Source organism: Malaclemys terrapin, chromosome 1, assembly GCF_027887155.1.
Source record: "Malaclemys terrapin pileata isolate rMalTer1 chromosome 1, rMalTer1.hap1, whole genome shotgun sequence".
Classification (NCBI taxonomy): Eukaryota; Metazoa; Chordata; order Testudines; family Emydidae; genus Malaclemys; species Malaclemys terrapin.
Genome location: NC_071505.1, coordinates 316,095,932 through 316,122,403, shown reverse-complemented (window position 1 = coordinate 316,122,403; position 26,472 = coordinate 316,095,932). Strand labels below are relative to the sequence as shown.

Here is a 26,472-nt window from a genome sequence, read left to right as displayed (position 1 = left end):
AGCTGCCTGAGGTAAGCGCTGCCCAGCTGGAGCCTGCACTGCAAACCCCCGGCCCCAGCTCGGAACTCCCTCCCAGAGCCCGCATCCCAACCCCTGCCCCAGCGCACTCCCACACCCAAACTCCCTCCCTGAGCCTGCATCCCAACCCCCTGCCTCAGTGCACTCCCACACCCAAACTCCCTCCCAGAGCCCGCATCCCAACCCCCTGCCTCAGTGCACTCCCACACCCAAACTCCCTCCCAGAGCCCGCATCCCAACCCCTGCCCCAGCGCACTCCCACACTCAAACTCCCTCCCTGAGCCTGCATCCCAACCCCCTGCCTCAGTGCACTCCCACACCCAAACTCCCTCCCTGAGCCCGCATCCCAACCCCCTGCCTCAGTGCACTCCCACACCCAAACTCCCTCCCAGAGCCCGCATCCCAACCCCCTGCTCCCTCCCACACCCACACTCCCTCTCAGAGCCTGCACCCCGAACCTCCTCTGCACCCCACCCCTCTGCCGTAGCCCTGAGCCTGCTCCTACATTTCAAACCCCTTGGCCCAGGTCGGAACCCCCTCCTGCACCCCAAATCCCTCATCCCTAGCTCCACCCGGGAGCCCACAGCCCCAGCTGGAGCCCTCACCCCTTCCCGCTCCCTGGTCCCAGCCCAGTGAAAGTGAGTGAGGGTGGGGGAGAGTAAGCAATGGAGGGAGGGGGCTACAGTGCTCGGTTTTGTTCAGTTAGAAAGTGGGAAGCGCAGAGAGGAACGTGTGGGGGGAGGCCCATGGCACCCAGTGGCAGGGGGACCAGACAGCAACTGTGAAAAATCGGGCTGGGGGTGGGGGTAATAGGAACCTACATAAGAAAAAGACCCAAAAAATCACAACTGTCCCTATAAAATCGGGACAGCTGGTCACTCTACTGGCCCATTGCAGCCCCCCGCCCCGCCCCCCTGCTCCCCTTCAGCCCTCAGGGGCGCTCACAAGCCCCGCCTTCCCCTCCAATGACATCAGCCCCTTCCTGCCACGAGCCAATGGGGGAGGGCGGGGGCGGAGCAGCGGCTCCCGTTGGCTGAGGGCGGGGGCGGTGGCCGCGCTGAAGGTGAGGCGCGGGCCCGGGGCTCCTTCCAGTGACACTCGGGCAGCGATGGCGGCGGCGATGCTGGGCGGCCGGGAGGGCGCGAGGCTGCTGCAGGTGAGCGCGCAGGGGTCGGTGGGAAACACGAAGCCCCCGGCGCGGAAATGGGGCCTGTCACCGCCCCGCCGCGTCACGGGCTGCCCGGGGCCCCGAATCCACCCCGGCCTGATCAGCCCGCCCGCCGGGGCTCCAGTGTGGGGCGCCTGCCGGGCGCTGGGAGCTCGGCCCCGGGTGACCTGCCCAAGGGCAGCCGGAGGCGGAGGCGGCTGTGGCCCGAGGCCCAGCCAGGAGCCTGAACCCCCAAGGCCATCCTCGTGCTGCGCGGTGGGGTGGGGGCGCCACTCCCCTACCCTCCTTCCCCCAGCAGCCCTGCCCCGCACCCCCACATCCCCGCGCTGCGGTCCGGTCCCCAAGCCCGCCACCCGCACCCGGGCGCGGCGGGGGCGTGGCTGTCCTAGAGAGGGCAAGGCTGGGGGGGATCGGGGCGGGCTGCCACGCCAGCACAGAGTCTGCTCCTTGGGTCGAGGGAGTTGGGAGCCTAAAGCGCCCATGGCAAAAGTCTGAAGTATCAGCAGCAGGGCCGGATTAACCTTTTGTGGGGCCCCATGGGGACGGGGGTAAGGGGCTGGCTGGGGGCAATGGGAGATGGGGCATGCCACAGCAGGGACAGCCCCACTCCACCGAGCCCAGTACAAGGGCACTGTTGACAAACCGGCAGCTGCCAGATGCACACTGACCCACCCGGCCCTGCACTGCCATCGTGCTTCTTCCCCTTGGGGGTGGGCCCACACTGCACTGCTGCCCAACACCCTTCTGATCCCCTATGACCAGTGCCACACCGCCCAAGAGATCCCCCCCCACAAACATCTATGCCCAGTGCTCTCCCACAGACCACTATGCCTAGCACACACCCACCTAGAACCCCCCCATCCTCTCACTGCCCAGTGCCCCCTAGCTGAACACTCCCACAACTGCACAGGACCCTGCACCTTCCTGTCCAGAGACACCCCCCCCATCCCCTCAGTGCCCAGTGACCCCCCCCCACAGCCCCACCACAACTACACAGTGCCCCGCAGACCCCCGCCCACTTCCCAGTGGTCTGACATACACAGAGTTCCCCCACTGCACATCCCCCCCCAAACACACAGATCTTCCCATCCTCCCAGTGCCCCCTGATTCCCCAGCACCCCAAAACACAAACCTTCCCTACTGCTGAGCACCTCCCACCCCCTCATTGCCCAGCACCTCCCCTCACTGCCTAGCATCCCCCACCCCCCCCCCAGACCTCCCTAGAGACCTACTCTCCCATGACCTGACCCCTGGCCACAATTGCTGGCCCTGATGGGAGGTGCCTGTGTCTGCCAGGCTGAGCCAGCAGCGCAGCCAGGGCTGGTCCTGGGGCAGGATAACTTCGGTCCCTTGGGAGTGGTGTAATCAGCCAAGCAGGAGCAGGGCCTGCCCGGGCCAGGCTCCCTCAGGACCCACATGTCTGGCACAACCCAGTTGAGCCGCCCCACACTGTCCCCTGTGACTGGCTGAGACTGCTCCAGCCTGTGCACCAGTCCCAGGTGGCTCTGCCCCAGGGGAGGCAGCTGGGGCCCCAGGGGAGGCAGCTGGGGCCCCACAGGTCCCAGGCAGCAGAGACCGCTCAGAGCTGAAGCAGTGCTGGGGAGCTGGGCAGATCCCCTGGGACGTGAATCCTGAGATCCCACCGGGCCCAGCCACACCCACTGGCCTGGTGGACAGCAGTCCTGCCCAGCCTGCATGGTGGACCCCAACTGCTGGGTGATGAGCCCCCAATAGGCGAGTGGAACCTGATGGCTGAGAGCTGCTCACACAGCAAGGCCTGGGTGCTGGACTGCCCTGGGCGAGGGGCCAGACCCAGCTGTGTGAATGGATTAGAGGAGTCCGTAATGGGCCCCGTCCCAGTGTGGGCTTGGTGTCACGGTGCCATTGGCACTATTGTAAACCTGGTAATGATCAGCAGAGGCCAGCCACTTTGGTCTTCAGCCCCCCATTGCGTGAGGGGCTGTGATGTTGCGTGTGTGCTTCTTTGAGACAAATGAACATTAAAAACCCAGCCACTGGTGCAGCAAAGTGTTGTGAGCCTCTGCATTGGAAAAGGGGATGAGGCAGGTGAAGCATCCAGACATCCTTGGTTTATGCTAGGATCAGGTATGTCCACAGAACCAAAGTTGAGATCTTATCAGCTACCAAGGCTAAAAAAAAATCTGTTGTCTGTACATATAGGTATGCAGCACAGGCAATGCTAGTTGCAATCAGCTATGTTTACTGGGTTTTTTGCTTATTTGTACAATTGACTGAATAACATGAACTGTAGATAGTATAAGATAAAAGGCTGTTACCCTTGTTAGTTGTCAGGTCATTCTAAGAATAAACGACTCTCTGGGATGTTCAAATAAAACCTTAAAGGGATGCAGTCAACTTTAAAGTTTACCCATTTGTCAGAAAATTTACACCTAAAATTGTTACAGATAATCACCCAAGTTGACTATAACTGAAAGACTAGAGGACATAATGTTGTTAAATGCATAAAATTATATAGGCAGTTTCCTTTTTCTTGCTTGTGAATTTGTTTTTCCTGCTGTGAAGCTAAAATTTTAAAGATCATCCTAACTGGCATGGGGACTCAAGGTGAGCATAGTAACTGAAAGTACTTTTTAACTTTTCTTAAAATGACTAGATTATAATTTATGGTGTTCCTTCAAAATCCTCAAGTGACTATTAATTTTAATTCACTTACCGGAATATATTCTTTCAGTAAAATGCTAGTGACTAGGATTCACTATCTATGAACTATCTATACACTGTCTAGTGAAATAGTTTTACTTTTTAAATTACTTTAAACTGCTGCACAAGGACAGGCGGAGTTGGCTGTGGATAACGATATCTTAAGATAATGTATCTTTTTCAAAAAAATTTTTTTTAAATATAATGAATTTTCATCCCACTGTGAGTACACCTAGTAATAGGATGAAGTTAACAGCCTGTGAATTGGTTTGCTGTACAGATTTTTGCTGGATTTGTTTTTCTGTAGTCATCTTTTGATGTTGAATCCTGTGTTCACCACCCATATTACAAATCACAAATGCCAGTGAAATTGAGCTCTAGAAATTAGCTACCTTTGTAATCCTAAATTTAGTGATAGCAGTGAAAGGACTAAAGGAACAATGGGGTTGAATAATCAAAACTTGTAATGTAGCAGCATTCCCTACCTGTTCATTGTATGTAATGATGATGAGAAATGCTGGAGTGCCTATATATGAGAAGTAGTTGTTACATGATTAAAACTGACAGAACTTTTTTAATCCATACTTTCCACAAATTGCATTTAAAAAAAGATACTTAATTTCTCAGGAAAGATTTAATCACAGATAATGTAGTGAGATCTCAGCTCACATATTTGAGACATTATTACTTTTAGAAAATATACTTCAGAATGTCTATGGTGTTTGTCAAATAAATGAACAAAGTCCATTTTGTGACATATTAGTTTTTTATTTTTTCCAATGTTTCTTAACTTGAAAAATGCAATAATTCTTGGTGTTTCACTTGTAAGAAGAGCCCAATTTTTACAGTATATCTGTTACTGAACTGAAACATCAGGTCACCAAAATTTGCAAAGTAAAATTCTGAAAATAATTTTATTTTCAGGTTTTGAAATACACAAACCGGGGTTATGCATCACAGCGTACTTTAAATGTAAGTATTAAGAAGCATATGGCTACAAGCATTGGTTATGATAAACCATCGCTACTAGCCTGCTTTTAGAGTCTGATCTTTAAAAACTTGAGCGCAACACACTTTCAATGTAGAGAATGTGTAACTTGGCCAAAGTTGCACAGCTTGTCGTTAGCAAAGCTGGGAATAAAACCTACGGTCTGCTGACTCCCAGTGTCCTGCTTTTTAACCACTGGATTGCAAGGACTTCTACTTGAGAGAGATTACTTAAAAAAAGCATTGAAACTCTGCCCTTCCCCACCCTCTTGTAATCTGATGACAATTATATGTGATAAGCTTGAATAAGAATACTTGTTACCTGTCTCTCATCTAGTATCAGAACAGTGTTTAGATTTTTCTAAGATCTGTCTGTATCAAAATGTCAGATAACTTTAAAGTGGTCTGTGGCGCAAAGGGTTGGGAAGGCAGGGCATCATGCTTCTGTTAAACTTACAGTGAGAAGGTCAATGCTATCTCTCTCATTTTGAAAATTTCACTCTGCATTGACCTGTGTCTGACCTGGTCTGTAACTGAGGGCAGCTGAATGTGTCTGCCTCTTGAGTTTGTTAATCCTATTACTGGTTACTTGTGGAGTGGGAGGAGAGTAAATCAAGTGACACAAGGTATTCCATCCAAAATCCTGCCTACCTCCGTGAATAAAGAACCAAGGGCCTGACACTGTATGGTGCTGAGTGTCTTTGACTCCCGCTGAAACATGGGGGTTGAAGGTGCTCATCAACACCACCGAGGAAGCATTCAGGAACAGGCCCCAAGTGGGGGATCCAGACTTTAGTCCCTTCAATGTCAGCACATCATACGGCCATCAGATTGATAGGCTAGCTTAGCAGGCAGACTTGTTGATGCGAGGGGGGCTGAGTAAAAATAAGGGTAAAAGCAATACAAATCATCATCATACTTAAAATAACCCCATATTATGTTGTAATTCGAAGAAGTCAGATGCAGTGAGCTCCTAGATAAAAGGAGTTGAAAGTCATACCTTGTTTCATTCAAAAGTTTATGGTTAGCCCCACAAGAAGATCTCTGATATAACGTGACTAAAGCTACGTCTACACTACCCGCCTGAATCGGCAGGTAGAAATCGATCTCTCGGGGATCGAATTATCGCGTCTCGTCGGGACGCGACATTCGATCCCCGAATCGACGCTTGTACTCCACCAGCGGAGGTAGGAGTAAGCGCCGTCGACGGGGGAGCCACGGAGGTCGATTTGCGGCCGTCCTCACAGCGGGGTAAGTCGGCTCCGATACGTCGAATTCAGCTACGCGAATAGCACATCTTAAATCGACCCCCCCCCCGTAGTGAGGACGTAGCCTAAGAATGTCATGATAATTTAGCCAATGTCTTGTTTCTTGGGCAGGTGTCTCAATTACTATAACATAATAATTATTAAAATGTTTGCACTGCAGTGGCACCTAAAGTCCATGACCCATTTGGCTCCCCCGTTGTGTTGTACAATTGTATACTGTACAAATATGAGTCACTGTTTAAAAGAGAAGACAAAATAAAGTGTGAACAAGTTAAAAGAAATTTTATGTTTTTAAATACTGTAACTCTTACCACATATTCTGTTCTACTAGGAAGTGGTCATAGCAAGTGCAGCACGGACTCCCATTGGATCTTTCCAGGGATCCCTTTCATCATTGCGAGCCACTGAACTTGGTTCTGTTGCAATTAAAGGAGCAATTGAAAGAGCAGGTATGTGTAAATATTTGTTCACAAAACAAAGTTACACATTGCCCCAGTGAACCGTATCAATTTGTATCTTGTTTTGGGGAAATAAAATTATGTTAAAAAATAAGTGTGCATGTGGGTGGGTGAATTTTTCATCTTAGAGATCTTAAACTTTTATCAGTTGATACTATTAAAAAATAAAAACAAAATCTAAGCATGAAATGTGTAAAGCAGTTAATGCCTGATATGAGTGCTTTTGTTTCAGTGTTGCTTTTAAGAATAGATTAGAATGTTCATCAGTGGCCTATGTGAAATAAAATGTTAATCTGGTTCCTACTGGATAGGTTTTGGGAGGTGGAAACCTATCACCACATTAGACACTGATTTATAGTCTGCATTGGAGTTAGAGTGGATGCACTAAAGACATGGAAATGGAATTGCTCTAATGTGTTGAAACACACTGCCCAGGAGTTTGTTGAAGGCAGCATTCCTGGTGCTTGTGCTGTTTTTGTTCTGTGGATGCCTAGAGGACTTGGGTCTCTAGAGCAGTCTTCAGCATTTTTTCATGAACCATAAGTGTGGAAATCCAGGAGGCTCTTGATGTAGGTCTGTGGGCTGTATTTTAGCCACACTGGAGTAAAATCAGTGCACTTTATTGCCAGTGTTAGATTGAAAACTTTATCTAAAAGATAAAAATACTAATGTATTGCTTCTCTCCCTTAGAAAAAGCCTCTTGGTTTATTTTATAGGTATTCCTGCAGAAGAAGTGAAGGAAGTGTATATGGGTAATGTCCTGCAGGCTGGACAAGGACAAGCTCCAGCAAGACAAGCACTACTGGGTGCAGGTATTAACATACTGGTTTTGTTTCTGGGTTTAAAGATCTAGCGAATTTATACTACATAGAGCTGCTACAGAACTGTAGGCACAGATGATAACTATTTTACTTTAGATGAAAATTAGCCCCATATGAAATATTATAGATGGTGAAAGGCATTTTTTTGTAATGAGGGGCAGTGCAACAAGATTAGCAGCTAATAGTTGTTAAATGCTAAAAAAGAATGATGTAATTAGATTATAAATAGAATAATGTGGTTGTCTTAATTGATTAATATATTTACTTGTCTCAGGTTTACCAATCTCTACTCCTGCTACAACTATCAATAAAGTTTGTGCTTCTGGAATGAAGTCTGTCATGATGGCAGCACAGAATCTGATGTGTGGAAATCAGGTATGTGAATTTTAGTGCCTGATAACTTCAGATGTGATATCTGATTGCCAAATTTTGGAGATTCTGATCTCTGAGAAATACAAGACTAATGTGGTGGTTTCCTGCCCATTATAATATACTACACTTTTTGGTTTTGTGCTAATATTGCTTAACTAGAATTTATATATATATATTTTTTTACATAAATCCTAATTTTGTAGATATTTAAATGTTTGTTTTGATAAACAAATTTGTGTATTTAGAAATGTCTCGCATATATCTTAGGATACAGTTAATAGTGGAAGTAGTTGTGGTCAGTATTATAAGTTTTTCCTTTTAAGGGGAAGAGAGGATAGAGAAGCAACCAGGTTGCTTTGACTCATGCCTCTTGTGTAGACATACAGGTAGTCAGAACTAGAGACTATTCCAGCATAGCCTTTTAATAGTCAATATATGCTGACAAAGGAGTTTTTCCTGTTGTGTAGGAACATCACCTCCCCAAACAAAGTTAGCTGTGTTGTCTGAAACCCTCTTCTGTCAACATAGCTGTGTCTCGGGGTTTTGTTAGTATGGCTACATCAGTGGGGGTGTGACTTTATTTTTGTTATCCCCAACTGACATAGGTATGCTGATGTAACCTTTTAATCTAGACCAGGCCTAGATTAGGAGGAAAAAAAATCGTATCTGCCAATTATGGTACATCTTTGGAAAACCTACCTGCTGACATAAGTATTCTCTTTTATTTCTTAAAATACATACACGCTCTCTCTCCTCCCTAGGGTAGAGTTACTGATATCAGTGATTTACAACCGCTGCTTAATTCACACCAAACCCAATCTGACCCAGTATTAAGAGCTTGGTCTAGAGCCTGAAGTCAAGGGGAATCTTTTGCCCCTGACTGTACTGGTCTTTGATCAGGCTCTAAATGGTATTCTTGCCACTAACTTCAGTGGGATCAAGAACAGTTCCCGTACTTCTATTTCAACAGCTACTGCTGGGATTAGTAATTCACATTTAATGAATATTCATACCTTAGGTTTACATTTGATGGATGCAGGCCACACACTTTGTAGGGGCTCTCATATTTTAGAGATTTGACCTGAGGTGATTATGCATGCCTGATTCCCACACAGTCTGTCACGGTCTCTCTACCCACTTTGCTGGATTCAGCCCTAATTGACTGTAAGTAGGTCTTAAAAACTATATTATTAGAGATTTTTTTTCCCCAGCTGCACACTCAGTAATTCTGATCCCATTACAGTCAGTGACAAAACTCCCATTGACTTCAATGGATATGTGATTAACGCTGTTTTAGAGCCTTTACTGGATTTATAGATTTTTTTTTTTTTTTTTTTTTTAAACTGGAAGGGCTGGAGACATAAAATTATATAGGATCAGAATAACAAAGCTAAAAAAAGAACACTTTAAGAAATCTTCTTTTCCCTTCTCTGGATTCCTATTTCTGATTTCTAGTCATAATTGCCTTTGATTCTCTCTACTGTCCGTCTCATCTTCATGACTCTGTTGCTTTTATTGGATGCAGTATATACCTAATATTGAACAAAGCATCATTACTTTAAATCTTACCATAAAAAAACCTTCCTTTTCTTATCCCGTGACTGACTCCTTGTAAAGTATCCTTTATGAGGATGCAATATAAAAGTGTTTTACTGAACTTTTCTATAGACTACAGAAAAACATTAAACTTGCAATTTTTCTTATCCCTACCCATATGTAATACACTGCATTAAAAATGGTTACATGTATTCTTCATGATGAGAATCTAGAAACTTCATGTGTGAAGCCCCAGTGAATGGTCAACCATATCTTACAAAGGGTGATAAAACTGCAGGAACTACTTCTTGAAAACCATGTAGAAATATTAATGAATGCACATACTAATTAAATTGAATTTTTGGCTCAATGAGAAAACTGTTTAAAGTCTCCAGTTTGTTGCTGGCTTATTAACAGACAACATGGTAAACTGTGTTATGAAGTTGGGTCAGATCTTTCCACGCTGTGAGACAACACAAAATTGTATAGAGCAGCTAGTACTTCATGTGAACAGATCTCTCTTCTTTGCTGGTGTCTTAAATTCTGAAACAGCTGTTTGTCCTGTAGATATAACATGTTGCTAATGGAGAACTGAAATGGAACAAATATGCCAAACTAAGACTTTTTAATCAGAAAATTCTACTTTAATCTTGGCGGCACTTACATTTCAACAATTGAGGTATAGGAGAAAGAAAATACTAATTGATGTGAGGTGGCCAGAGCACCAGTACAGCGAATGAAAGATTAAAAAGAAATACAGACTAAGAAATTTGTCAGATCTTTTTTTCCCCTCAAACACTTCATGTTGTAACTTTACTGTAACTAATCTTCAAGACTTTTTGCTTCTCAGATCTTTTGAAATTACAGCTCAGACACAGAACATTAGTCATGTTCACTTCCTGTGCCAACACCAATTAACTGTTTTCATTTTTTTCCTGTTTTAGTCACACAAAAAATAGAAGCAATTTTGTAAGAAACATCTGTAACGTGTTCTCTAATCTTTTGTTATGTGGGAAGAAATGTTATATAAAATGGCTTTTATTGTAATTTACTTTAACATATGCTTGTTTTTGTTTGAGAAGGATGTGATGGTGGCTGGCGGGATGGAGAGCATGTCTAATGTTCCCTATACAATGAACAGAGGGGCAACACCTTACGGAGGAGTAAAGCTGGAAGATTTGATTGTAAAAGATGGCTTGACTGATGTTTACAACAAAATCCACATGGTAATTATTGCTGTTCAGTACTGAAACATACAGCAACTTCATTTTTTTGCCTATCATGAGCCTACTACTGAACTCAAGAGTTTATTACTAACTATTTAAATGTTGGTTCTGGCATGCCCGGGAAATGAGGGACAGAACTGCTTCTGAGGAAAGGGTTCTTCCATTTTCAGGATTCTTACTGTGAGTGGTGTGGAGAGGCTAGGCAGAAAATTCAGGAGCAGGCCAAGCAGTGGTTTTGTGTCGCTGTGTTTGAGGCCTTTCTCAAGAGTCCAGGACAGTGGTAGACAGTGACTCAAGACCCGGGGGTATGCTGTAGAATGCACAGTTGATTACTAATAGCTCAGTATTCCTTCCTTCCCAGGGGGACCAATAAAGCGTAAACGTACGTGTGTGTGTGTGTGTGTGACAAATGAGGTTCCTAGAGGAGAATGAGATTCGAGACTATCGGTATGCTGTCTCACCTGATACCGCCTCACAATATTTGATTCTCCTGGTTCCATGTCAGCTAGCATCCTGACAATAGCTCACTGGTTTAAGTTGAATCCAGATAAGATTGAAGTGAGGCTGGTGGGCATTTTGAGGAATTAATGATTGTTCTCCCCACTGAAGGAATTTTCCTACCCTTTGTCTTAGTTATTCACAGTCTTTATTGGATGAGTTGCTACTACTTGCTTCCTAAATAGTAGCAGTTGCACAAATTATCTTTTACAATCTTTGCCTAGCCTATAGATTAGTCATAGATTCTAGGACTGGAAGGGACCGCGAGAGGTCATAGAGTCCAGTCCCCTGCCCCCATGGCAGGACCAAATGCTGTCTAGACCATCCCTGATAGACATTTATCTAACCTACTCTTAAATATCTCCAGAGATGGAGATTCCACAACCTCCCTAGGCAATTTATTCCAGTGTTTAACCACCCTGACAGTTAGGAACTTTTTTTTCCTAATGTCCAACCTAAACCTCCCTTGCTGCAGTTTAAGCCCATTGCTTCTTGTTCTGTCCTTAGAGGCTAAGATGAACAAATTTTCTCCCACCTCCTTATGACACCCTTTTAAATACTTGAAAACTGCTATCATGTCCCCTCTAAGTCTTCTCTTTTCCAAACTAAACAAACCCAATTCTTTCAGCCTTCCTTCATAGGTCATGTTCTCTAGACCAGGGGTAGGCAACCTTTCAGAAGTGGTGTGCCGAGTCTTCATTTATTCACTTTAATTTAAGGTTTTGTGTGCCGGTAATACATGTTAATGTTTTTTAGAAGGTCTCTCTCTATAAGTCTTTGGTGGGGGGAGGGGTGTGTGTGCAGGGCAGAAGGCTGGGTGTTGGGGGGAGGGCAGGGCAGAGGGCTGAGGGTGTGTGGAGGTGCAGGGCAGAGGGCTGGGGTGCTCGGCTCATGGGGGTGCTCCCAGCCCCCTGCCATGAGCTGCTCATGGCAGGGGGCTGGGAGGGATATGCCCTGTTCCATCCCCTTCCCCAAGGCCCGTCCCTACCTCTCTCTGCCTCCTCTACGGAGCAGCAAGCACGCTGCTGCTCGGCTCCACTCCGCTCCCCTCCCCCTCGCAAGGGCCGTTGCCAGCAGGGAGGAGGAGGGGCTGGAATGTACCACGCTGTTGGAAGAAGCGGGGTGGGGGGGAAGCTTGGCTACCGCAGGACCAAGCTTCTGCCTCCTGCGCCTGCAGGGCGGAGAGTGGGGTGGGGGGCCGGGACCTGCAGCAGCCAAGCTTCCCTCCTCCCCCGCTTCTTCCCCCAGCATGGCGCTTTCCGGCCCCTCCGCCTCCTCTCACCGGGCAGGCAGCGTGCCTCTCAAAATCTGCTTGCATGCCGTGTTTGGCACATGTGCCATAGGTTGCCAACCCCTGCTCTAGACCTTCTCTGGACCCTCTCCAATTTCTCCACATCTTTCTTGAAATGCGGTGCCCAGAACTGGACACAATACTCCAGCTGAGGCCTAAGCAGCGCAGAGTAGAGTGGAAGAATGACTTTTCGTGTCTTGCTCACAACATACCTGTTAATGCATCCCAGAATCATGTTTGCTTTTTTTTTTTTTTTTTTGCAACAGCATCACACTGTTGACTCATATTTAGCTTGTGGTCCACTAACCCCTAGATCCCTTTCTGTCGTACTCCTTCCTAGACAAATTCTTCCCATTCTGTATGTGTGAAACTGATTGTTCCTTCCTAAGTGGAGCACTTAGCATTTGTCTTTGTTAAATTTCATCCTGTTTACCTCAGACCATTTCTCCAATTTGTCCAGATCATTTTGAATTATGACCCTATCCTCCAAAGCAGTTGCAATCCCTCCCAGTTTGGTATCATCTGCAAACAATAAGCGTACTTTCTATGCCAATATCTAAGTCGTTGATGAAGATATTGAACAGAGCCGGTCCCAAAACAGCCCTTTGCGGAACCCCACTTGTTATACCTTTCCAGCAGGATTGGGAACCATTAATAACTACTCTCTGAGTATGGTTATCCAGCCAGTTATGCACCCACCTTATAGTAGCCCCATCTAAGTTGTATTTGCCTAGTTTATCGATAAGAATATCATGTGAGACCGTATCAAATGCCTTACTAAAGTCTAGGTATACCACATCCACCGCTTCTCCCTTATTCCTATCACGTTACTACCTTCCAAGTGTTTGCAGATGATTTCCTTAATTACTTGTTCCATTATCTTCCCTGGCACAGAAGTTAAACTAACTGGTCTGTAGTTTCCTGGGTTGTTTTTATTTCCCTTTTTATAGATGGGCACTATATTTGCCCTTTTCCAGTCTTCTGGAATCTCTCCTGTCTCCCATGATTTTCCAAAGATAATAGCTAGAGGCTCAGATACCTCCTCTATTAGCTCCTTGAGTATTCTAGGATGCATTTTATCAGGCCCTGGTGACTTGCAGGCATCTAACTTTTCTAAGTGATTTTTAACTTGTTCTTTTATTTTATCTTCTAAACCTACCCCCTTCCCATTAGCATTCACTATGTTAGGCATTCCTTCAGACTTCTCGGTGAAGACTGAAACAAAGAAGTCATTAAGCACCTCTGCCATTTCCAAGTTTCCTGTTACTGTTTCTCCCTCCTCGCTGAGCTGTGGGCCTACCCTCTCTTCACTGATACAGACTTCACCTTGGTTATCCATACCTATCTGAAACCCTTCCTTGTTCCCTAGCGTGAGAGACCTGCTGCAAAAGGCATATATGTCATGCTGGGGGACAAGGAAGAGATTCAGCCAATGCAGGGTTTTGGATAATTGAGCTGAGACTACTGGTTAGGACTGTGAGGAAGAGGAGGATAAAGATTCCCTGGCTGCAGGGGAGACCACTCTGCTGCTGAATAGCTCCTGCCCAGTACAGAGAGCCCTCTGCAGGTCCGATGCCATGGAAGTGAGTGAGTAGGGCCATGACAGCAGAGGGATTCCTGTGCTGCCACAAGGCCAGTGACATGCAATCCCTGCAGATGCAGTTATCACGGGGAGGGGAAGCTGTGGGAGAGGAGGTGTGGCTGTAGTCCCGATGAAGCAGAGCCTCCCCACCTAGCCAGGACTGCAGAGGAGGAGTCGTCCCCATCACCCTCTATTTGGCTAGATAGAGGTATAGAAATTAACTCACTTGTGTGAGGAATCAGAAGAATGCTACAATCAAACTAATGCAGACTGATCTCTGCACAATGTTTTATATGTAGAATTTGCTATAGAAACAGCATAAGTTTAACCAAATATGCATGCGGATTCTTAAGACGTTAGCCTAGTGACCAAGGAGGAGGGGTATAGCTCCCTCATCTTCAGAATAACTTTCTCAGGTGGACTTGGTGTATCTCAGGGAATTGGTAATGAAATATATTACCCTTCATCTCTGTCACCAGTGTACGTATAGCCCGTGTTTGTAGTGAACGAGATTTCTAATGGTTGATTCTATGGCTGTTCAGTAACCTGTGTGAAATGAGTTAGGCGGTCGCAGAGGATAGTTGTGTATACAATTAAAAAAAAAAAGAGAGAAATTATCACGCTGTTCAGTAACCTGTACAAAAAGTTAGGTGGTCTCAGTTCAGTTGTTGGATGAAAAATTGGCACTACTTGCCAATTTGTCATTCTCTGCTGAGAATCCAAGGACTGAATAAGATCTGGAGATTGAAGTACCCTTTCAAGCCTAGAAGGCAGTCCCACCAGTATAGGAATGATGTGCATTGGTGAGAACAGTTTGGATGTACTGTTATGTGACTAAACAGGGCTTCAGATTGTCGATCCAAGCCATTTCAAAAGCATTAAATTCACACAGATTTTTTTTAAAATTAGAAAGGCCTCATTAGGAACATTAGAGAGACAAGGTGGGTGAGGCAATAGCCTTTATTGGACCAACTTCTGTTGGTGAGAGAGACAAGGTTTCGAGGGACACAGCTTTTGCTGTGGCTCAAAAGCTTTTTTCCTCTCACCAACAGAGAAGTTGGTCCAATAAAATATATTAATTCATTCACCTTGTCTGTCTAATATCCTGGAACTGACATGGCTACAGCTATATCATTACGAACATGGCTTTCTGGCTTAAATTACATCTGTCCAGAAAATTGCCCACTAACTTCTGTTGTGAAGTTCAGATTCCTGTAGCAGTTGTCACAATAGAACCTTCTGGCAACTAACATTTAAAAGTTCACGTCAATGTCATATCCATTTCAAAAAATTGAAGTTAATCTTCCCATCTACATTTCTGGTTCCTGCTCTCAGAATGGTCTTTGTTTTTCCCTAGGGTAATTGTGCTGAAAATACTGCTAAGAAGCTTACTGTTTCACGAGAGGAGCAAGACACTTATGCTATAAATTCTTATACTAGGAGCAAGACAGCCTGGGAATCAGGAGAACTGACAAAGGAAGTTGTTCCTGTCACTATTTCACAAAAAGGTATGAAAATACATTCTAAAATAAATTTTTAATGTTAAATTGGGCACTGATGAATACTAACATTGCAGCTGGAATTTGGGAATTTTTTTTTTTTTTTAAACTTAGCTTGCTTTCTGACAAACACAGTTGGTGAAAGTTTATGGTCCATTTTTTTCCTATTTGTTTTTACTGAGATACTGGAGTTATCCATCCTTCTCTTGTAACTTGCATGAGTGTTACAACATAGAAAAAGTGCTAGCTAATGTGGCTTGTAATTCATCTCCTTTTGTGTTTTTTTTACTATTTTAATACCCCTAATTGATCTGTGATTTTTTTTTTTTTTTTTTTTTCTTTTCTTTTCCCTACTCTTCTCTCCACCAGCCTGGGAGGATGAATTGCTAAAGGTCTTGTCTTAACAATAAACCTGTTGTGGATCAATGGGCTAAAGGAGCAAGCTTGTCAATTTTTGTCTCTCTTCACAGCTAAATTAAGTCACATTCCAGTTTTAGACATCTTGACATATTATTTCTATAAAATATAACAGAATAAATATTGCAGAATACCGTGGGTCAGTGGTCCCCCAACTTTTCAGGATTGTGCTTCCCCTTACCCCGTCTGTCTCCTGCCCCCCTCACCCCCTCGGGGCTGGGAGCAGCAACACTGCTTTGGGGGGGAGGGAGGGACCTTGGACAGGAGTAAGGGAGCAGAGGCTGGGGGTGGGTCTAGTGCCGGGGCTGGGAATGGAGCCACAGCTGAGGGCAGGGCCAGAGCAGAGAGGGGATGGATAGTGCTCCTCCCCTCCCCTTGTGGGGGCTGGGCTGGACCCACTATGTCCTCCTAGGTGGGCGTGCCCCACAGTTTGGGGAGTTCTGTTTTAGGGGCTACATTTTGGATAAATCATAACACAAATAACCTGGTAAAATGTCACATGCATCAGTGTGCAACTTTTCATGCTAAAATGCCAAAAACTGATTGAGTTGGCATCTTTGGCATTATTTCAGGGAAACCAGATATAGAAGTGAAAGAAGATGAAGAGTATAAGCGTGTTGATTTCAGTAAAGTTCCAAAACTGAAGACTGTTTTTCAAAAAGAAAATGGTAAGTACTCTATATGGAGCAATTGGTGTTGTGTGGTTTTTTGTTTGTTTTTTTTTTTAAATAGAGCAAATTTTTTATGAAATATTTGAAGTCTCTCCATGCTAAGCCAAGTAGTGAAGAACAGTTTCCAATTGAAATTACTAGGACATATATAGATATTTTATTAAACAGACTTCTTGCTGATTCCCAATATGTTACTGATGTGTCATAGGAGAGGCAGAGATGTATCCAATTTTAAATTAAAGATTTCCATAGCTCTAGTTGCAGTCAAAGGTGAACTGCTTTACTTGAAACAGGGACTCTGGTGTTTGTCTTTTTTTGTCTGAGTTCCTCCAAAGTATGTTAGCAGGAGGACTGTGCTTATCTTCTGTTGAACACAGTAGCCTGCTCTTGTTCAGGGCTTGACATTGAGCGCTGTATATTCTTATGGTACTTAATTTCAAAAAATAAAATCTCAAAACTCTTTCAAGTTGGACTGTTTCGACAGGTGGGTGAATAACATATTCTTTCCACCCAGCCCCAATGTCGGTGTATTTGAAAACAGCTTAACTGGGTCAAGGTGAAGACGACGAAAAGCATAGGAATACAGCAGGCACCACTTACAGCAGCACCCTTTGTGTCCTGGATAATTGTTCTTATAACTGGACAATGTACAGCAGTGTTTCCTGGAGAAATGCAGGCTGTGTTACATACTTCATTTTGTTGTGACATTTGGAAGGTCTGGTTTAGTGACAGGCTTTAATGGTTTCCACTTGAAACAGGTGATAATTGTGGGGGAATCAAACAGCAAAGTTGGTCTAGAATTGCAGTTTCCCAAATGTTCTTGTAAGTGGAATGCTAATACTGAAAAGTAGATGTCAAGATGAGTGTCTTTCCTGGAGAAGTGGTACATGAGTGTGGGAGCTGTATCTGTTTTATTGTTGCACAGATCCAGCGGGGATTGATTTATCACATCTAGTCGACCCCCGAGCGTTCTCCCGTTGACTCCTGGGTGAACATTATTGCTTTGCGTGTTGATCCAGTCCATTTTTCGTTCTCTTCGGGCTTTAATTATAAGTTGAACTTGTTTTTAATTAAAAGATTGCTTCTTCAAGCGGCTCTGCATATTCCCACTTACGGGTACTATGCTGCCTTGTGGTACCTAGCAGCAGAACCACCTAGCAGGGTCAGCTAGAGCACTCTTGCGCTCTCTGCCCTCCTGTCCAGTGTCACTGATGTTCTGAGAGCGAGACTTGTATAGGGGCTGGAGTGCCCTCAGTTCCATCTGACCCTATGCCTGGATGGATGTAAACATCTCCAGTCTCTTTGGAGTTGGAGCCCTTTTTATTGTTAGGATAGTTAGCGTTAGCGATTATTTTTTCCCCTGTCAATTCTGGGTTATGTCAGAATCAAAGAAGTGGAGAAGGCCGGGATTCAAAAGATGTGTTTCCTGCCTGGCAGCAGGCCACTCACCTTCTGGGTGTTTGATTTTCTGGACCTTTGCTCCCAGAGCCCACAAGAACAGGGAGAATCGTTTGTAGCTCCTCCTTCTCAAAGAAGCTCTTGAATCTAGATTCTCTGGATCTGATCAGTACCCTTATTGAAGGTCTAACTGAGCAGTCTTGGCTCCTGGAGCTTTCAGCAGCTCTAAGTGACTGCAGGGTTCTAAGAGGCTGCAACTCTGTCAGAGCCAGGTCTAATTCCTGCAGCTCCCTCAGTCAAGCCCTTGAGGCTACATGAATCCAAACCAAGGGCCACATGGTCATATCCAACTGGTCCGGTTTCAGAAGAGATGTTGAGAGAGAGTTTGTCTATGCTCACTTGTGCAGTACCTCCTGCTTCGCAATTATCCAATCCTGACAGAACCCCTGCGGCCATGAGACCAGGGTCAGTTCCCACTTCCACTTTCAGTTCCAGAAGATGGATTTGAGTGGTGTGTCAGAACTGGGGCTGTCAGAGCCTTTGGTTCTAACTGTTGCAGCACCAAAGAAAGTGAGACATAGGTAAGAACTTGTCCCTAAGGTAGTATCTGAATTTCACATCAATCAGACAATTAATTTGTTGCCCGCCTCTTCTCTCTCTCCTTTCCCCTCTTCTCCCCCCCCCCCCACCGAAAAAAAGGGAAAAATAATTCTAATAAGGGGGAATCTGTTCTCCAGACTTTGGATGCTAGAAGAGTCCTCACTTGTTATTTAGGTAGAGCTAAACGTTTTAATAAATGGTCTCGATTGTGTTTTATGCTTAAAACTACATGGGTTGTACAGTTTCTTCCCAGACACTCTTGATGGATTAAACAGTGTATTGCTGAATGTTAAACGCCAACAAAATCTCCTGTACCTGCTTCGATTCTACCACATTCCACTAGAGCGGTAGCTACTTTCTTCACTTGTCTTAGGCAGCTGCCAGTTGCTGAAATTTGCAGAGCTGCAATCTGGACTTTGGCGCACATCTTTGCTAAGCACTGTACTTTGGACTTGGCCTGTAGGGCAGATGCTGGATTTGGTAAAGCACTGCTTCAGCCCTTATTCAGTTAGGCCTCTGTTCCCACTTCCAGGTTAATTTTCAGCACTGCTTATCAGTCTGTCCCATAAGTGGGAATATGCAGAGCCACTTGAAGAAATGAAAGCTACTTACTTGTAACCAGAGTTGTTAGAGATTGCTCTGCATGTTCACACTACCCACCTGCCTTCCCCTTTTTTGTCAGAGTCCTTGTTCTATGTCTCTGGCTCTGATGTGGTGAGGGCACTCTCCCTCTTATATAGCCTCTCCCTCAGAACATTGGTGATGCTGAGGGAAGGGGAGAGGTGCATGACCGTGCTCTAGCTGACCCTGCTAAAGAAGGCTCTACCACAATGTGGCGCAGTACCCATAAATTGGGAATATGCAGAGCCTTCTCGAAGAACTCTGGCGATAAGTAACCAACCTTCAATTTCAAATCTGTTTTAATCTGATGGAAAAACCTTATATCGGGACACTTAAATTGATTTAAATCTGGCTTAAATCAATATAGTTACAGGCCTGATCTACACATGCAGTTTACAACAGTGTAACTTCTTATTCCAGTGGGAGCATGTGCGCCTTCACGCACATCTGTCTCCAGTCGATGGATCTCTGAAGCTAAATCAGTTTAGTTGCCCTACTTTTTTGCAGCCCTGTATCGATTGGCATTAACTTGATTTATTGGTAATGTGGAAGCCATTACTGTACCTAAGTAAGATAAATCTATTTAAACCTGGCTTAAATTGATGTAAGTGTCCACACAGGTTTTTGCACCATTTAATTTAAAAGCTTACCTTGAGGCTATGTTTATATTCTACTACAAACTAGGGGTGTGATCCCCCAGCTCACGTACACGTACTTGAGGTAACGCAATGAGAGCTAGCACTTGTATAAGTAGTAGTGTAGCTTCGGTAGCACTAGCAGTGTTGGCATGGTTTAGCCATGCCAGTACAAACACTCCTGCAACCTGTGAGTATGTACTCAGCACAGCTAAACCATATTGCCGCTGCCTATGCTACCACAGCTGCACTACTAATACTCATGCTAGTTCTTATCGAGCAATCATGAGAATTTGTATGCAAGCTGGGAAATCACACTCTTAGCTTGTAGCATAGATGTAGCCTTAGTTAAGCCAGTGCCCCATACTTGTATAGACAAGAGCTCAGATTCAGGACCTCTCTGTCAGATAAATGCATTGAAAAGAGATACCTGAGCTATTGCATTTTCCTTCCTTTGTTTAAATACTGTTCTTCTTTTTTCAGGAACAGTAACTGCTGCCAATGCCAGCACGCTGAACGATGGAGCAGCTGCTTTGGTTGTGATGACTGCAGAGGCAGCCAAGAGACTTAATGTCACACCACTTGCAAGAATAGTGGGTAGGAATTTTTCCAAATGCCTCTCTCAAGTACTATGCTGGAAAATACTCTTCTGATTTGCCATGTGACTTGGAATCTTGCTTAACCAGTCTTCTTTTTCTTTGGGGGAGTGTGGGATAGGTTCATTGGCTAGGAAGGTGCAGCTGTAACGTAACTTGAAGTGTTCTTTTAAATTCCAAGAGCCAAACATGCTTGGACTCTTGATCATAGCCAGCCTTTCCTAAACACGATTATGTCTAACACATTTTAAAAGTAAAATCTGAAGATATTACCATACTGTTTGCTTACAAGCACACACAGCTTACGGCCTGTTTTCAGGAGTCATTTTATTTAAATGAATAGAAAAATTGATTGGTGGAGAAGGGGAGTGTTGGACTTGTATCCTGTATAGGTTAATATTTCCTTTGTGAAAAGTGATAAAAGATTTCAATAATATTTATGGTCTTACAGCTTTTGCAGATGCAGCTGTTGATCCTATTGACTTCCCAATTGCACCTGCGTATGCTGTTCCCAAGGTAGGAACTAAACTGATCATTGCTGAATTAAAAAAAAAAAATTGTAAGCTTGCCTAAATTGCTCCAGTGATCCAACATGGATTTTCCTCTGATTGGAACACAGACAATACTTGCATCACAGGCTTATTTATAAAGTACTTTGGGACCTTTTAGATAAAGTAGTATTTATATTATGATTGCTTAATCACAAGAATAACTCCCAAGCAAAGTGCACATTCAGTTTTCTGTTCTAGTTAGGTTTTTTTATTAAAGGAACACAGTCCCCTTGAAATTTAGTTGACTTAAAGAAAAGAGTTGAAAATAGTTACAGGTACTTTCTTGCCCCTCAATACCTCTGCCAGTTTTTTGTGGTTAAGTCATCACTGTTGCTGTCTGAAAAATCCTCACAAACAGGAACACAACATAAATAGGCTATCAAGTCAAATACCCAAAGTAAACAAATTAGAAAACAGAAAAAAATATTTGTCTTATTTAGTCCTTATAGTAACTTCAGGTGTTACAAGTAACAAGTGACAAATCTTTTAGACAGAAGTGTGATGGGATCTGAGTCAGTGTCTCATCAAGGAACTAGGTAAATTATGCTGTTCATTGTATTAAATAAAGGCTCTCTCTGTGGGTATGACAAATGTAGGTAAAACAAAAAGCTGACAACTTTCCAGGTTCTTGTATATTGGCACTTGCTATGCAGACTCCTTTAGTGCCAGACTGTGGGGTTAATAACGTTGCCTGAGTTGAAGTTAAGACAGACATGTTAATCTCGGTGCTTGAGAGAGAACCCAGCTGGGTGGTTAATATTAAATTATTCTAAGCATGTCAAAGCAATTATCCGTAACTAAGGCCTTGCATACACAGGAAGGATTTTTTTAATACAACCTAAGGTATGAATTTAAACTGATATAGCTATACTAGTATAACCCCCTCCTCCCCCAATGGGCACTCTCGTTTTGATCTAAACAGAAAAAAGTCTTATCAGAATAAGTGTGTCTACACGGTGGGGTACGGGGCTGGTATACTGTCGTAATTGGTAAAATGTTTCTTTGTAGACTGGTGGTGAAACTTGTATTTGGCAGCATTAGATTAGCCCAAATCTGTGGAAACTATTTAATTGTCACATTTGTCAAATGTGCTGGTAACTTTACAGAAGACTTTGGTTTTGTTTGAGCTGATATATGGCTTTGGTCAGAAAAGGTTATGTCCATACAAATGTGGCTGTTTCTTAAAATGTAATCCACTTCATTGAATTACATTAATGGAATTATTGACGTGTTAAAACCAATTTAGCTTGCAAGGTATAAATATTAAAATGGAGGATTGAGTCCTCAGGTGTTAACATCAATGCTAATAACTAGATTGGGGTGTCAAACTCATTCTGTAGGAAAGGCCAAATTTATTTTTTTAATTATGGTGCGTGGGCTGGGGCATAAATTTACATCTGTATAATCCCCTCAATCCACAGATCTCTCACTGATGTGGTGGTGGTGATTGCATAAAGATCAAGGTTAGAATAAAGGTTTTTATGTAACAAATTTTTAATTCAGTTGCATTCTGCATCACTTGGGAGAATATTCTCACTCTTAGGACCTACCACTATTTCTCTTCTTGTTGTCACTTCTACATCTCTACTGCTCCCCTGGCTTTGGTCTTGTCTGTACTTAAAAGTTTTGCAACCCTCCCTAGTTTAGAGTTATACTAGTAGAAAAGTGCGTATACTAGTATAGTTTATTCCAATTCAAGAACTCAAAGAAGCTATACTGGTATTATACCTTTATACCATACCAGTATAACTGGCAGCGCAAAAAAAAAAAAAAAAAAATCACCCCCTAACCAGTAGTGACAATGGTAAAACTTTTAAGTGGTTTTATCTTGCTTCCTTTTCTCCCCCCCCCCCCCGCCCCCTCCTTCTATTTTCTTCTTTGCATCAACTCCCAGTTTGCATCCACGGGCTTCACTTCCACTCCATTTCCAGCTGATAAATAGTTACCGACATGTGAAGCATCATCACTCTATTGAGGCTAATGGAAAAGGGGGAGTGAATTTCCAGAGCTGCTGTTTCGAGCTGTCTAACAGGGAAGATATCTGTGTCAGTTACACTGTGCTTACATTTGGAAGGTTATTTGTAAGCATGAGGGCAAAGAAGAGAGTTTTAGATTCTGCAGAATCTGAACATGCTACACAACTCGCATAAATACATCAAGTAGGCCTTGTGTCTGACACCTTCAAACTAGAGGCTGTGAAAGTTTCGCCACTTTTTTTTTTTTTTTTTTTTTTTCTTTCTTTCTCTGCTGGGTTTCCCTTGAGTTCATTTCAGTTCTGACAAAGCCAGATCTAGGGGCAACTGCTGAGATGTGCAGTCTTCTGTAGAATCCTTTCTTTGTAGGGAATAGTCTAACACCACTTTTGAATAATGTGTATCCCAGCTGGGAAACTGGTGAAAAGCCTTGTGACAAGGGGAAGCTTCTGATCCAGGCCGAGTGCTTCACTGGGTAACTTTCCACTAGTTATAGGAAGTGTAACATTGAATTAAAAACAAAACAGGACCACCATGAAGTGCTTTTGGCTACATAACTTTCACAACAATGTTTTATTTCTAGGTTCTTAGTGATGCAGGATTGAAAAAGGAAGACATTGCGATGTGGGAAATCAATGAAGCATTCAGCGTTGTAGTCTTAGCCAATATTAAAATGCTGGGTATTGATCCTGAGAAGGTGAACATACATGGAGGTGCTGTGTCTTTGGGACATCCAATAGGGTAGGTGAAGTACTCCGTTGTGTGTTTTGTTTTTTGTTTTGTTTGTTTGCACTTTAGGGTAGGTCTTATCCTTGGACAGTATCTGTTAAACACATCATTGCGTCTGTGTGTGCTTGGGCCATGTTTTTTTAACACTTCCATTTTGTCTTTAGTTTTCCAAGCCAGGGGCAAAGGCTTTTGCTAACTGTCACAGGGAGCCAGTCAGTAGGAAGAAGCGTGAGCAAGAATTGATGGTGGCAATTTGGTAGCAAGCTCATTGTAATTTTATCCAAGGCTTAACTTTTAGGGTTTTGTGAATCAGGCTTGGTTGGAGGTTCACCTTTCACCTCAGTATTTAGCTCTTCTATGCAGTGGATGAGCAAGATTGGGAACCTTTTCTTGGATGAAGAATTTTCCTTGTGTCACAGGAAATTTTATTCAGTTCATTTATTTGCTCCCATCACTGTTGTCTTGGTGCATGTACCATTTTTTTCTCAAATTTCTAATTATTGAACTTGTTAACCAGGAAACAGACATTACTCCTGTCAGAATCAACTGCAACAGTAAATCCATTAATTAATGTTTGTGCAGTGCTTTCAACATCTGCTGTACTAATAAGTATTTGTTATACTGACTAAGCCCTCCTGCAAAAAGCATAAGTTAAATGGAGGACCTTCAGGGCATAGTGTAAAGACCACCAGGACACTGGATCTGTCCCAGCAACAGGCAATTAAACTCCAGGCCTAGGCTCTCTACTGAAAATTCTCACATTTGATCGCTACTGTTGTCTAAGGTGGATCCAGAACATCTACTGAACACCTAGTATTGCAGTTAGAAGCCAGCGCAGTCATTGGAGCATTGATGTAAGGTGCTCTTTTCAGTTTAACCCACCTGCCCCCCCCCCCCAACAAAAAAAAGTTGTCACGTTATGAAGCAGCTGTAGTTTCGGAATAGTCTAAGTCTTTCCCAGTAATCTACTTTGGAGGTGATAACTGGCATTGTGCAGATCTATTGAAGAAAAATAGCCCCAATCATTTAGCTAAATACAGATTGGAAAACCCATTGGGGATTCCAGGAGCAAATGGTGATCCAGAAGTGCCCCTTGAGTTGCAAGCTCTGTTGGCAAAGATGTTAGGACCACTCCTCAACTCGGGGGGGTGGGGGTGGGGGGAGGTGGCGGCTAACATCTTCCTTGCCATATTCTGTTGGTGTCCTCTGACCAAATCAACATCACCATAGTCTTCTCTGGATAGGTCATTTTCAAAAGTCCCTCTCTTGGTAAGTATGTAGGGCGCTGACCCTGTAAACATTTATGCATTGAACTAAATGAACTGACTTTTGTGCCAAAATGCTTGTCTACACTTAAAACACTGCAGCTGGACTGTTTCAGTGAATTCTATCTAGGCTGCTGGGAGGAGTTCTCCTGTTGGTGTAGATACTCCACCTCTCTGAGAGGCGATAGTTAGGTTGATGGTAGAATTCTCCCATCGACTTAGCACTTCCTGTGGATTTTTCACATCCCTGAGTGACTTAATTATGCTGATGTAATTTCCTAGTGTAGACCAGACCACTGTGTTTGACGGTTCGGGGTCTTAATCACAGCAAAAGCAGCACCTCATTGTACATCCTCAGACTTGTAGTTGATGAAGAAATGGTGTACAAAACCACCACTTGAACCAGCAGCTGCTCTCAAAATTCATTCTTCCTGTGGTGGTGGCAGCATGGAAGAGACTTATGTTCAGCCTGCTGTCTTTTTGAGAGAGCTGTGCTTTGCAATGCAGCCCAGTTAATTCAGTTCCAGCAAGGAACAGAAAGCCTGGTATTTTAAAGAGCTGTGTTTAGAATGCTGCAAGGTCGCTTCCCTCCCTAGGCTGACACTTCTGGTATTTACATAAAGACCTTCATCCCCTCAATGAAAGACAAAGTGGAAAAACTGGTGGAAAGTTGCTTTTATTACTCTTAGGTATGGTTAATTCGATATTTAATCCAAGGATGCAGTGCTACAGCAGCACTGCCATTTGAATCTGTTGATTGTTTTAGCTTGATTTTATACAAGTTGCTCTGACTTCCTATAAACTAAACTGTTTTCTCTTCTATATAGAATGTCTGGAGCGAGAATTGTTGCTCACATGGCCCACGTGCTGAAGCAAGGACAGTATGGTCTTGCAGGAATTTGTAATGGAGGAGGTGGTGCTTCTGCGATTCTGATCCAAAAGTTGTAGTCTGGCTGGCTGTTGAAAATACCAAGCCTTAAAATTATATGAGCAAAATAATCTGAGTGGTGGTGGCAGTTACATTATTTATGGATTTGCAGATAACACCCACTTTAACTGTTGGTTTTCTATAGTATTTCTCTAAAACCTTGATCAGTCGTGCTCACATCTGTGTTGCACTAAATTAGTTTAAAGTAAAAGTGTTTTTTACATAGTGTGAACTAAAACTTATCAAATTATGGTAAACTACAAGTTGTCATTAGACAGACTGTATGCCTACTCGGAATGTAGCTGTTCTGTGGATGATTCACAAAGATCCCCACCAGTAATTATTTGAATGAAAATTGTTTTCTTTGGTGGGTAATGAATTGATATTAAATCATTCATAGCTCTTAACATGGACACATAGCTTAAGTGCTCAATTTTTTTTATTTAAGCCTGTAATATCTAGTTGAATTTTTTTTTTCCCATGAAAATCACCTGGCAGTTACTTACCTGAATCTTGCTGTTGGAACATACCTTTACAACAGGAGTGTGAGTCCAGCTTGCCATCAACTGTTTAGACTTCTTCTAAGGTTAGCTACAATGCTGGAGGAGTCTTTACACCAGCTTTTCATTAAGGATTTCTGCAGCACTTTGTTTAGCATTGATAAAAATTAGTAACTGACATC

The 26,472-nt window shown here is 43.7% G+C and overlaps 1 protein-coding gene across 1 annotated transcript; it reads left to right on the top strand.

Moving 5' to 3' along the window:
* Positions 1–1,068: 1,068 nt before the first annotated feature.
* Positions 1,069–25,866, top strand: ACAT1 (acetyl-CoA acetyltransferase 1). The gene is made up of 12 exons (XM_054015525.1): positions 1,069–1,174; positions 4,793–4,840; positions 6,455–6,572; positions 7,298–7,393; positions 7,677–7,777; positions 10,393–10,536; positions 15,265–15,415; positions 16,396–16,491; positions 20,232–20,345; positions 20,796–20,860; positions 23,452–23,609; positions 25,690–25,866. The coding sequence occupies exons 1-12, from the start codon at positions 1,127–1,129 to the stop codon at positions 25,808–25,810; spliced, it is 1,260 nt and encodes a 419-aa protein (XP_053871500.1). The 5' UTR covers positions 1,069–1,126; the 3' UTR covers positions 25,811–25,866.
* Positions 25,867–26,472: the final 606 nt, after the last annotated feature.

Coding starts and splice junctions, on each gene's coding strand:
- ACAT1 (XM_054015525.1), top strand. CDS start 1,127: ATGGCGGCGGCGATGCTGGGCGGCCGGGAGGGCGCGAGGCTGCTGCAG. Junction 1,175..4,792: donor AGGGCGCGAGGCTGCTGCAG/GTGAGCGCGCAG, acceptor TTTTATTTTCAG/GTTTTGAAATACACAAACCG. Junction 23,610..25,689: donor TCTTTGGGACATCCAATAGG/GTAGGTGAAGTA, acceptor TCTTCTATATAG/AATGTCTGGAGCGAGAATTG.